The sequence below is a fragment of the Chlorocebus sabaeus genome, chromosome 8 (genome assembly GCF_047675955.1).
Source record: "Chlorocebus sabaeus isolate Y175 chromosome 8, mChlSab1.0.hap1, whole genome shotgun sequence".
Lineage (NCBI taxonomy): Eukaryota > Metazoa > Chordata > Mammalia > Primates > Cercopithecidae > Chlorocebus > Chlorocebus sabaeus.
The window spans coordinates 108135190-108147905 of NC_132911.1; the positions used below are offsets into that span (position 1 = coordinate 108135190).

The 12716-nt window shown below is 43.4% G+C and overlaps 1 protein-coding gene across 1 annotated transcript; it reads left to right on the forward strand.

Moving 5' to 3' along the window:
- The first annotated feature begins 1879 nt into the window (after positions 1 to 1879).
- Positions 1880 to 10902, forward strand: DCSTAMP (dendrocyte expressed seven transmembrane protein). The gene is made up of 3 exons (XM_038000213.2): positions 1880 to 3815; positions 9093 to 9401; positions 10347 to 10902. The coding sequence occupies exons 1-3, from the start codon at positions 2787 to 2789 to the stop codon at positions 10419 to 10421; spliced, it is 1413 nt and encodes a 470-aa protein (XP_037856141.2). The 5' UTR covers positions 1880 to 2786; the 3' UTR covers positions 10422 to 10902.
- Positions 10903 to 12716: the final 1814 nt, after the last annotated feature.

A 12716-nucleotide genomic window follows, 5' to 3' on the forward strand; every position in this document is an offset into this window, starting at 1 on the left:
GGAAATTAGAAAAAAGTTAAGCAGCTGGGATTTCTGATTTCCTTTAAAGAAGAATCTGCTAGTTTGAGACATAACCTTACAGAGTCAACTATTTTGATGCAGGGAACAAAAAGTGAGCAGATAATGGAAATGGGCTTGTGATATCCAGGTCAGCTCTTAACAGCCACTGGCAGAAGGTGTGATGCCTCCAGCAGGGAAAAACAGTGAGCTGAGGGTCCTGTCACATGACGCAGAACCACGGAATTGGGGCATGGTACAGACAACAGGGCCTGGAAGTCTGGCCTGAATCCTGCTGTGCCATCTCCACTGTGTGATTGCTGACAAATTCCAGTAAGCACTCCAAGCCTCAGTTTCCACTGTATCAGATGCTAATAGCATCTGCAGGCTTGGGGCAGGGATAGAAAGATGCTTTATAAAAAGTGCCTACAATGTAATAGATAATTAACATCTTCTAGGGTATCAATCAAATAATGGTTTGGGGTCAAACCCAAAGCAATGGGAGAGCAACGAGTCATGCCTGGGAGGAGAGGCCGCAGCTCCTGACTTCCTCTGGTGCTGGGTGTCCTGCCCTCTGCCCACCCACCTGCAGAGTCCTCTTGCCTGTGCCGTGGAGCCTGTCTGACTCAGTCCACAATGCCAGGGAAGGTTCAGCAGCACAGGGGCCTACGGTAAGGCCCGTCTCTATCTTCACCCTTCAGTCCAACCTCTGATTCCAAAAGGAAGCAAGCTTGCAGGAAAAAGGAACTATGGCCCTTTGCTGGCCCCCATTTTCATTGCCATTCTAATTCCCTTTCCTGCTGATGCTGTCAGAACATCCTCATATGTGGGATCTGGACTCTGCTAAGGCCAGTTCCACATGGCAGTGACCCCTCTTCAACACTCAAGTTCACCTCATACCTCTTTTCTGCTCTGAGCATTTCCATTCGGATTATACGGCAGGAACTGCAAGCACTCTCTACTCTTGGTGGAGAAATTTACACATTTACTCGTAACCTGCCTATTCCCCCCATTTTATTTCTGCCCTTCGTTAACCTCATTCGGCCTGAACACAGAAAGAATAATTTCCTCACCTCTGTTCGCTCAGTGCACAACCTCTAGCCAATGCCTGGGTTCATCTCACACGACAAATGTAATTCACTGGCTCTCACTGCATTCAGCTACTCTGTAAATTCAGACCCATCCTATTTAATGAGACGGGATTTATTTGAGATTGTTTAAAAATTGATCAATGTCCACGTTAAAATCCCATACATGTGATATAACACTTATTAGATATTTTCATGTCAATCAGGAGAGAATATCGATTTTATTTTATATATATATATATCACTCCAAATGAATCCAAGTCTCTCTGAGAGCGTCACAGGCCTAAATCTGTGTGGCTGATGGCGTGTTAGCAGCCCCACAGTGCCTTCATTTTAATTATTCCAGATCTAGGAGAAAAGAAAAGATGATTATCTCAGTGACACAAAATAAATATTCTTCTTTTCTTTGTCAGAGTCTCAGGAGAAAACTCTTCTCAGAGAGCAGGGGCATAAGAGGGAAGAAGCCATGGTTACAGAGCGGAGACACAATGGCCTCAGTCCAAAGCTGCATTTAAGTTTGGATGCCCTTGGTGTGCTTTCTGGTCTGTAAAACTGAGCACAAGGAAACAGATGACTACTAAAGAGTAAGCTTTCATAATGCAGTTTATTGACATTTCAGCCTATCAGCCTAGGGTTCAACTATTAAGGCTTATGATATAGGACTGTTACCCTTATCAATAAACAACGACTCTCTAGCAGACCAGTAGAGAATTCAGTGGCTTAAAATAAATCAGCATTTATGATGGCTCACATGTCTGTGGTCAGCCGGTGGGTCGGCTGAGAACCAGCTGGTCTCGGATGGCCTCTCTCACATCTGGCCGTTGGATGGCTACTGGCTGAGCTGATGGAATTGCCTGGTCAGGTGCCTTTCGTCATCCAGCATTCCAGCCTGGTATAACAGGCTCAATAATGGTCCCCTCAGAGTTGTCCATGTCCTACTGCTCAGAACCCACCAACATATTATGTCGCATGGTAAAAGAGACCCTACAAATGTGATTAAATCTCTTGAGATGGGGAGATTATCCTGGATGATCTGGGTGGGCTCAGCGTATTCACAAAGGCTCTTATAAGAGGGAGGAGGGAGGATCAGAGTCTAGAGAGAAGATGTAAGGATAAAAGCAGAGAGAAGATGCAACATTGCTGGCTTTGAGATGGCAGAAAAAGGGTCCATGAGCCAGGAAATGTAGGTTGCCTCTAAAGCTGAAAGAGGGAAGGAATCAAGTTCTCCCCTAGTGCCTCTGGAAGGACCACAGCATTGCAGGCCCATTTTAGACTCTGACCTCCAGAACTGTGAGAGAATAAATATGTGCTTCTTTAAAACACTCAGTGGTTATCTGTTATAGCAGCGACAGCTGGGAAATGCAGCTGGACTTAACACAGCAGGAGCGGAGTTCCACGAGAGCACATGGAGTGAGTCCAAGGCCCAGGATCGTCACTGGCATTTCTGCTGCATTCGATTGGGCAAAGAAGTCACAAGGCCAGCCCAGATGCAAGGGATGGAGGAATAGACCTCATCTCTTGGTGGTGGAAGGTGGAAGAAGCTGTAAAGTCATATTTCAAGGGAGAGGACACAGGGAGAGTAAATAATTATGGCCACTTTTTCTGTAGTCAGTCTACCCCCATGGCCTTTACGAAGGTCAGAGGACACTCAAAAGCAATTTCTGACCTTGGTTTCTTTTTCATTTTCAGGACGCAGGGAGCATGGGTATCTGGACCTTAGGCACTGATATCTTCCTAAGTCTTTGGGAGATTTACTTGTCTCCAAGGAGCCCTGGATGGATGGACTTTATCCAGCATTTGGGAGTTTGCTGTTTGGTTGCTCTTATTTCAGTGGGCCTCCTGTCTGTGGCCTTCTGCTGGTTTCTATCATCAATCATGGCGGCTGCTGGCTCCTGGATTATCACATGTGTTCTGCTGTGTTGCTCCAAGCATGCACGATGTTTTATTCTTCTCGTCTTTCTCTCTTGTGGCCTGCGTGAAGGCAGGAACGCTTTGATTGCAGCTGGCACAGGGATCGTCATCTTGGGACATATAGAAAATATTTTTCACAACTTTAAAGATCTCCTAGATGGTATGACTTGCAACCTAAGGGCAAAGAGCTTTTCCATACATTTTCCACTTTTGAAAAAATATATTGAGGCAATTCAGTGGATTTACGGCCTTGCCACTCCACTAAGTGTATTTGATGACCTTGTTTCTTGGAACCAGACCCTGGCAGTCTCTCTTTTCAGTCCCAGCCACATCCTGGAGGCACAGCTAAATGACAGCAAAGGGGAAGTCCTGAGCATCTTGTACCAGATGGCAACCACGACAGAGGTGTTGTCCTCCCTGGGTCAGAAGCTACTTGCCTTCGCAGGGCTTTCGCTCGTCCTACTTGGCACCGGCCTCTTCATGAAGCGATATTTGGGCCCTTGTGGTTGGAAGTATGAAAACATCTATATTACCAGACAATTTGTTCAGTTTGATGAAAGGGAGAGACTTCAACAGAGGCCCTGTGTGCTCCCGCTGAATAAGGAGGAAAGGAGGAAGTACGTCATCATCCCGACTTTCTGGCCGACTCCTAAAGAAAGGAAAAACCTGGGGCTGTTTTTCGTCCCCATACTTACCCATCTTGGCATCTGGGTGCTGTTTGCAGCTGTAGATTATCTGCTGTATCGGCTCATTTTCTCAGTGAGCAAACAGTTTCAAAGCTTGCCAGGGTTTGAGGTTCGCTTGAAGCTGCATGGAGAGGTAGGGACCCACAGGTACTTCTCATGGTGTATCCTGGCTATTTGCTGGTCTGTCTTGCAAAAGATCATGAACCTCCCAAGGCAGGGAAGTGGCTTATTCACCTTTGCATCCTTGGTGCCTGGCATAGTGCTTGGCACATAGAAGGAACCCAACAAATGCAGGTTAAATTGAATTGAAGTCCCGATGTTAGGGTGTGATTCTGCATTAGTTCCCTGTGGCTGCTGTGACAAATGGCCAATAATTGAATGGCTCAAAATAACAGAAGTTTATTCTCGGATAGTTGTGGGGGGAGAAGTCCGAAGTGAGTGTCGCTGGGCTAAAACCCAGGAACCCAGGTGCTGTTGCTGCTGTTTGCATCTTCCAGATTCTAGTGGCCGATAGCATCCTTTTGCCTGTGAGCACATCACTCCCATCTCTGCTCTGTCATCGCATCACTTTCTTCTTTGCATGTGGAAAATCTCTCTCTGCCTCTGTCTTAAAGAATGTATATGATTGTATTAGGACTTTCCAGTACAATCCAGGGTAATTTCTCTATCTCAAGATCTTTGACTTAATAACATTTGCAAAGATCCTTTTTCCAAATAAAGTAACATTAACAGGTTCCAGGCACTAACACCTTGTATCTGTAGGGCATCCTCCAGCCTCCTACAGTCAACAAACACTCAAATGTGGAAAGAAGTGTCTCTGAGGTTGAACATGAAGTGGATTCCCAAGCAGGACTATCTGGCCTGAACCTAAGAGACAGGGATTTAGGACCTGCCGCCTTCTCATCCTCGAGCTTGGGCAAGTAGACTTTGAGCACCTTCTCTGAGCGAGAACTTTGCTGTGCATCCTGAGTCCTTATCAAACACAGGAGGGTTCCCAAGGCATCGGCACAATGTTTAAAAGGATGATTGTTGAAAAGGGCTCCTAAGTTACCCAGTAAAATGGCTGGTGCTGGTAGCTGGTAGCACCCACTTTTTAAAATGCTACACAGCTACACTTCGGTGTTTTGAGAGAGACTGGATTACTAGTTCTCAGCCTTAAATGTGTGTTAAGAATTTCCTGAGTTGGATATAGAGTTTCAGGCCTCGATTTACACAGATTTTGTTTTAACTGGGAGAGCATTTTAAATGAGCATGCCTGTGATTTCAAGGTAGGTGGTCCATAGACCACATTTTGAGAAACACTAGCCTAGGTATTAGAAAGCAAGGACCCTCTAAACCAGAGGTCCTCAACCTTGGATACAGAGTTGCTTCACTGTGGAGCGGAACTAACCAACTCAATACCTCTCTCCAGATTCTGTTTTAATTGAACTGGGGTGAGAGATTTTTAAAACCTCCCAGAGTAATTCTAACGTGCAGCCAAGATTGAGAACCCCTGTTCTAAACCCTTCACTCCAAGAACAAAGCCAGAAAGTTAACTCCTAATTGCCATCAGATGGATCTGTGAAAAATCTTCATTAGCCAGGACAGCATCTGTCTCTGAGCTGGTCCCTCCTGCATCATGAGGGATCTGGCTTTCTCTTCTCTATTCTCCCTCTCCCTCCTCTTGGCAACTGTGGACAAACAGAGAAGATGGTGGGTATGGGGCATCTCATTGTTTATCATTTCTTTTCCATTTTCTCTGTGGATATTTGTGCTTATGTTGACATTTCAGAGGATCTGGATATTGTCAGACACTTACCTTATTGTTTTTTAAACCAGAAATTGCCAGGCTGAATGACATGGGATGTGTATGCACATGTGCAGGTGTGTATGTGCATGTGTGTGATGCATGCTGGGCTTAAGTACACTAGCCCAGGCTGGCAAAAATAATGCAGGTGAACCCCAAAATTGGGGCTTAGCCTAGGAGGGTTCTTGGCTTTGCTTGGGAAAGAATACAAGAGTGAGCTGACAGTGAAAGAAAGCAAGTTTTTTAGAACAGAGTACAGCAAAATGGCTGCTCCACAGGCAGAGAAGGACTACCCTATAGGCAGAGTTGCCCAGACTAGCACTCTTGGATTGTTGGTCTGTTGTATTTATACCTAGTCTTAATCATATGCTAATTATGGAGTGAGTTATTCATGAACTTTCTGGAAAAGCGGTGGGGAGTTCCCAAGCCATATAAGACAACTTCTGGGTTATTGCCATGGCATCATTTGTAAGCTGTCATGGTGCTGGTAGGAGTGCCTTATGCAAATATATTATAATTAGCATATAATGAGCAGCGAGGACAACTAGAGGTTTTTTTCATCACCATCTTGGTCCTAGATGATTTTGGCTGGTTTCTTTGTTATATTCTGTTTCTATCCACAGGGTTATGACAGAGGCTCAGTAAGCAAGTCCTGCTGATCTCCTGCCTCAAAAACGCCAACAGCTGTTTCTTTTTTTAAAAAATTATTATTTGTAATTTTTGTGGTTATTTTTAATTGACACATAATCACTGTACATATTTATGGGGTATCCAGTACCTGTTTCCATGGGTCTGATTTGCCCTACTGTTCCTCAAGCTGCCCTAGGCTGTGCCAGCTGCTGGGGAAATCGCAGAGGCAAAACGGCCACAGTGTTGCCTGCAAACCCTCCCATGAAGCCCCGCTTGCCATTTCTCTCTTTCCCTCTCAGGGCCTCAAATCCCCCTGCTGCATCCACACTCTTCCTCCCCTTTCGTCTGGCTCAGCAGATCTAGTCCCATGGCTCCTGCCCTCCTAAGCCTGGGCTGCTTCTCAGAGTTGATTATTCTGAGCTCTCTGCATCCCCTGAAGAATCCCGTTAATTACAAGGCACGCTGTTGCTCTAGCTATTTGGAGTGGTGGATAATGGAAGTAGTGTTTTAGCTGAAAGCCAAACAAGAATTTCAGACATGCTTGATCTTTAGGAGTGGCCAGGAAAAGGGCCTGCTCCTTCCCTCCCATTCCCCTCCTGTGTTCTCCTTTCTTGGCGTCCTCCCTCAATTCTCCCTCTCTCTCCTACGTTTTTCTTCTCTCTCATTTACTTCTCTCTTAGCCAGTACCCATACCTGTGTTGTGAATTCTCACCACGTTAGATAGAGGGGGAAAAAAGCAAGTTCTGCCTTCCAAAAACCCAGCTTTCCAATGACAATGTCCTGACACCTTCTTCTTTGGTCACTGCTGATTCCTGGGGGTGCGAAGATGTCTAGGTTGTGAGGGCCTCCTTGAGGGGCTTATGTCCTGAGAGGGAGGTCACCGTGTACACACGTGAAACAGCAGGGTGGTGGGCACTGGAACAGATGTGAGTATGAGACTGCTGTGGGAGCGCTTCTCAAACTCGCTCATGCTGTATCTGAGAGACTGTGCTGCCAAGAACCAGCTTCTGCATGACTGGCGATGCCCTACCCTTACACCAGGGTGCCCTTGGGGGCTCCTGGTCTTTACCATTGCCTCACATTTGCCAAGGAAAAGTCACGCAGGAAGAGAAACACTGGCTCAAGGTGTTGCCAATTTCTTTCTCACTTTCGTATGATTTTAAATATATGTTTTAAATAAAGAAGATGGGAAATGACCCAAGTAGAGCTAGCTCTGTGGGTGGGCAGTGTAAATAAAAATAGCCAGAGTTTCTACTTACTGAGCACCTACTATGTTCACTGCATTTGGCAGCATTAACTTTTCAGGACTGGCTGACACCAGAGCCTGCCCTCCATTCATTGCTTAGTGCTGTGCCAATAAATTGTTTATTTAAGAGAGGAACATATATATTAAAACATTGGGGTACCATTTAGTATATTGCTTGGCATTTTGAAAGAATTAATTTGTCTTCCACATTACCCTCAACAAACCCCATACAAAAGTGTCCACACAAACTTTCTGAAGCCCTGATTCCCAACTGCAAAATCCCCAGTTAAATTTCTAGACAAAATAACTTTGTCCCAGACCGAACACCCGCTGCTTTCTTATTGCAGGATTTCTCATCACTGACTCAATCGATGTGTTTGTTTCTTCAACAGTATTAAAAAGAGTGCATGTCTTTGCTCTGGGGACTGAAATCTCTCTATTTAATTGTAGGCAGACAATTTTTTTAATAAGAGAAAGGGAGAGGCAACACAAATGTTTTTCATTGCTTCGGCACAGTGCTGGGGAAATTATAGAGTTGACTTGACATTTGTGTAGAGGTCCCAGGTTTGGGATTTCCAGAGTCTTCACAGGCACTGGGATAGATCCAAGGTGGCCAGTGTCCTCTGGGTGTGGTTGGGATCTTTTTGAGAAGTCATTTACCTTTTCCTGGCCCCAGGGCTCTGTGACACTAGAGTGATAATAACTTACTAAGCACCCCAGTCTGTAAAGCTAATGTTCCTTCCCCAAGGTGTTTAATTTACACTGGGAGTAGTTTATTCATGGGCAGGATCTGGTCCATTAACTCCTGTTTTGCCAAATTAGAAAACAAATCCACTGAGAGATTAAATGATTTTCCCAGGTCAGAGAAAGAAAGAGCTGGATCAGCACACACTTCTCTTGTGGGTGGCTTAGCTGGGTGGCTCAATGTCATCTCCTGCCCTCTGTGTCAGTCTGCTGAGGGCAACTGGCTTATGCTCTTGCCTTCAAAAAGGAAGGAATGTACCTCTCATGAGCATCCAATAGGGATGAGAAATTTTCCTATTTTTAGGACCTGCCCAAACATGATTTTAGAGTCTCCTTCAATAACATGGGCTCGAGAGCCAATGTATCAACCTAGAAGGGAATATAGTACACTAAATAAGAATAATCACCCCTAAGCTCCAGAAGGTAGATGTAGAACATAATTTAATGCCTCAACATCTTTGTGACCTTGTGGTCTGCTTAAGGGGTACTGGGAGGATATGATGGGGTCCTAAGGGGCTTTGTTCTAAAGCAGTCTTCTCCCTGAGTTTAGCTGACTCCCGGCTCTTTCTTTTGTCCCATATGTCCTAACATGTAGAAACAAATATTCCATGAAAATGCGTTATGTGATCAAATTTGTTAGGAAAACTGGCTAAAGTTAAAAGATTCCTCTGCCTACTTCTCAGTGCCTTCAACAGTCTAATGGGTATTGTGATTTTCAAAAACAGGGATAGAGTGAAAAAATGTACTTGATACACTTCCCTCAAGGGAATCTTTACTGTGTTTCTACAAACCCACTTCAGAAAACACTGCAATAGTTACAAATAAGACACATCTCCTCTCCTTTGCTCCAATCATAACACACAAAGGAATATGTGATAGTTCCTTTGGCCAAAGCTCCCTGCATGTTTGAAGATAGTGCTGTGTGCTGCAGGGAAGTACTGAGAAAGACAAGGACTGAGTACAAAAGTGGCATGCATCATGATTATTTTATTCTTTCATTTTAGAAACAAGGAACTCAAGATATTTTCCATGATTCTTCCTTTAATATATCTGTGTTTGAACCCAACTGTATCCCGAAACCAAAATTCCTTCTATCTGAGACCTGGGTTCCTCTCAGTGTCATTCTAGTGATATTAGTGATGCTGGGACTGTTGTCCTCTATCCTTATGCAACTTAAAATCCTGGTGTCAGCATCCTTCTACCCCAGCGTGGAGAGGAAGCGCATCCAATACCTGCATGCAAAGCTGCTTAAAAAAAGATCAAAGCAGCCGCTGGGAGAAGTCAAAAAACGGCTGAGTCTCTATCTTACAAAGGTAAGGCCAAGATGGTGGTGTAACTTCCAATTGAGGAAGTGTTGAGTTTGAGAGGAAAATGGGAAAGGGGACTTCAAAGCACCTAATGCTTCAGCTTCACATCAGGGCTTGTATCCCAGCAGTAGATAGGACACTGGGGGCAAATGAACAAACATACGTGACTAGGGCTCTTACCTCTGTGATTTGAATGCTGATCCAAAGGATACTACAAGATATTCTTAATATATTCGTTTCAAGTAAGTATGTTCAGTCATTGTAGAGCAGTGACTGGAGAGGTCCTTAGTGTTGACTATTAAAGGACAAAGCACAATAAGATATGCTTTCCTAGGTAAAGAAAAAACAGACAGGGAAATGTCTACTGTAGCTTTGTAAATGCCAAAGAATTTGTTCATTTTCCAGTGTATGTGTATGTGTGTATAGAGAGAGGATAGATAAAAATATAATAATATATATACAAATATATAAATAAAAGCATAATGACTCATGCATCTATAAAATGGACATATATCAAAAATTTTATGTAATTTAATACATACGTATTAATGAGGGAATGGTAAGAAAAATTACAACCAAAGAATAATTCAAAGAACACACAGATGTATATAGGCCATCAGGAATACCCAACGAATTTGCTTAATAGATGCAAAAACTGTCTTTTTCTTTAAGGGTGGATGGGAGGGGTCAGTTGTACTCTACTGGGCGGAGTTCATATGCAGGTCATGGACAAGAATCACTCACATTGTTTCCACCAGTCATCTGCAACTTACAGAGTTGGGAAATAGCCCATAGACAATGGAAGACCAACATAACCCACAAAAATAAGCTTATTTCAGTCTTTTGCTGTTTTCCCCAACATCTTTAACCCCACAACGAAAAATTTATGTCAGAGGCATTTTAAATGACTCCAACTCCAATGCCCATTTATCCACTTTTCTGTCTCTTCAGATTCATTTCTGGCTTCCAGTCCTGAAAATGATTAGGAAGAAGCAAATGGACATGGCAAGTGCAGACAAGCCATGAGAGACCCTGGGTACTCCTCAGCCACATCGCACCAGCGGTTCTCCTCAGGTCTATGATGGCAGTCACTATTCATGCTGGATAATAGAGAACTATGTGATGCAGTCCTCTCAGGAGTCTGAGTTTACACAGCCACCTTGCAGCACATGGTTATGCCTCAAAGCCAAAGAGCTGCCAGGTAAATGGTTATGTGGTCTGTCTTCCAAACAAACCACATGATCTCGCCTGTGTCACAATGTAATGGGACTCTAGCTGGGTCCCCTGGTGATGAGTTTCAGCATAGAATAATGTTCAAAGAAAAGAAAACAAAAACAGTTGAAATCTCTATGACAGCCTCACAAGCAAATGCCAAAGGGAACATACATGTAAAAAGCCAGCAAACTATCTTCAAACTCTTCTGTCCTTGATGTCTTGCATGTCTGTTGCCCCCACAATGGTCTCTTTCCTCCCTGCCCCCTTATTAAAGAACTCTTTCTGAAACCCATTCCTAGCAGCTCCTAGTTTCTTCTTACCACCACCTGCACTTCTGCCCTCTACCCGCCTCTATTTTGTTTTCTCCTCTTTTAGCAAATCCCCTGCTGATATTTATGACAGGGTGGCCTACGAACCATGTGCATTAAAATTTCATACAATTCTCGTTAAAGTATACATTTGGGTCCCTTTTTGTCTTTAACTACACTCCAAATCACTTTTATTTTTATTATTTTATTTTTTATTTTTTTGGAGATGGAGTCTCACTCTGTCGCCCAGGCTGGAGTGCAATGGTGCTATCTCGGCTCACTGCAATCTTTGCCTCTCAGATCCAAGCAATTCTCCTGCCTTAGCCTCCCAAGTAGCTGAGACTACAGGCGCCTGCCACCAAGCCCAGCTTCTATATATATATGTATATATGTATATTTGTATATTTGTATTTAGTAGAGACAGGGTTTCACCATGTTGGCCAGGTTGGTCTTAAACTCCTGATCTCAGGTGATTCACCTACCTTGACCTCCCAAAGTGCTGGGATTACAGGGGTAAGCCACCATGCCCAGCCCCCATATCACTTTTAACGAGTCACAGGACACACTGTCTTTTTCTGTTAGGCACGTTTGCCCTCAGTCTGAAGTGCTCTTCCCTGTTGGAAGGACAGACTGGAAAGCAGTGCTGTCACCAAAGGCAATTTTGATCTTGAAAACAGGATTTAGACTCACTCATTAGGGTCCATCTCACTTGGATGGGAAATGCTTATTTAATTGCAGCTTACTCACTTTGATGTAAATGAATGTTAAGTTTCTTGAGACATCCATTGTGAAATGTGCTGTTAATCTTATAGAGGCAGAAAGGTACTGCCCAAGGCAATTTCATAGAGCACCCTTTTTTCACCTCTAATTGTAATGGCCTATAAAAGTATATTGCATTATCGCCTAAGTCACCATTTCTCGTCTCACAAATCTCAGTCTGGTTCCACATTTTGTTAGGGACTATCAAGTGTCTTTCTGATGTGCTTAATAACTCTGTTGTCAGTTGAGTTTCTCTTTGATAGTAAGATATGGTAATTCTAAACACCTTCATGAGAACAGGTCTCTTTTATTGTTCTACTTGGGATAAAAAATGTTATCTTTCCTCTTCTGAGATTCTGTATCTACTACTTTGTCTGTTGGGACCTAATCAATCATAATTGTAATATGGGATATGTTGAAGTCCTCACATGTCACATATTTTTGTCTTAATTCACTTAAGAGAAAGAAGTACACATATCTCACCCTAAGAAAGTAAGAACTAGCGTTCTCATCCAAACTCAATAATAGTGATTCCCAAAAAGTCGTAAAGACTACTGAAGTCAATTGTTGAGATTATAGTATGGAAGAGAGGAACTGGCTGAAAAAATGAGTGTGGGTTGAACGTAGTTATATGTCTATATTTAAAAGCCTATATTATATTAGGCTAATATAACCCCCACACAGTGGGGAGGAAAAATTCAAATTAACAGGTGGCTGAGGCTTTTCCAAGTTTTCCCAGTTCAAAACCCATTTTGGTTTCAATCCATCATGATTACAGTGACATTGTTAAAAGCAGGAAAGAAAAGGAGGTAAGTAATTAGGTAGTGGGGACAATTTATGACCTTTTATTGTCTCAATTCTGAGCGTCCATGAACTTTACTTTTGTACTTAGGGAGCAAAAGAAATCAGAATTGAATTTGTCATTGGAGCACTCTGTCAAATGCAAATAGAAAACAAAAAAGGCAATGACAGAAATGAAAGCATAACAAGCCACAGTCACTGCAATTAAGGCAGGTGTTTGCACCACTTTACTGGATGC

What these genes read in the sequence shown, in the direction of transcription:
- DCSTAMP (XM_038000213.2), top strand. Translation starts at nt 2,787, where the DNA reads ATGGGTATCTGGACCTTAGGCACTGATATCTTCCTAAGTCTTTGGGAG. An exon ending in GCTTGAAGCTGCATGGAGAG is followed by an intron (nt 3,816 to 9,092) that starts GTAGGGACCCAC and finishes CTTTCATTTTAG; the next exon opens with AAACAAGGAACTCAAGATAT. An exon ending in TGAGTCTCTATCTTACAAAG is followed by an intron (nt 9,402 to 10,346) that starts GTAAGGCCAAGA and finishes CTGTCTCTTCAG; the next exon opens with ATTCATTTCTGGCTTCCAGT.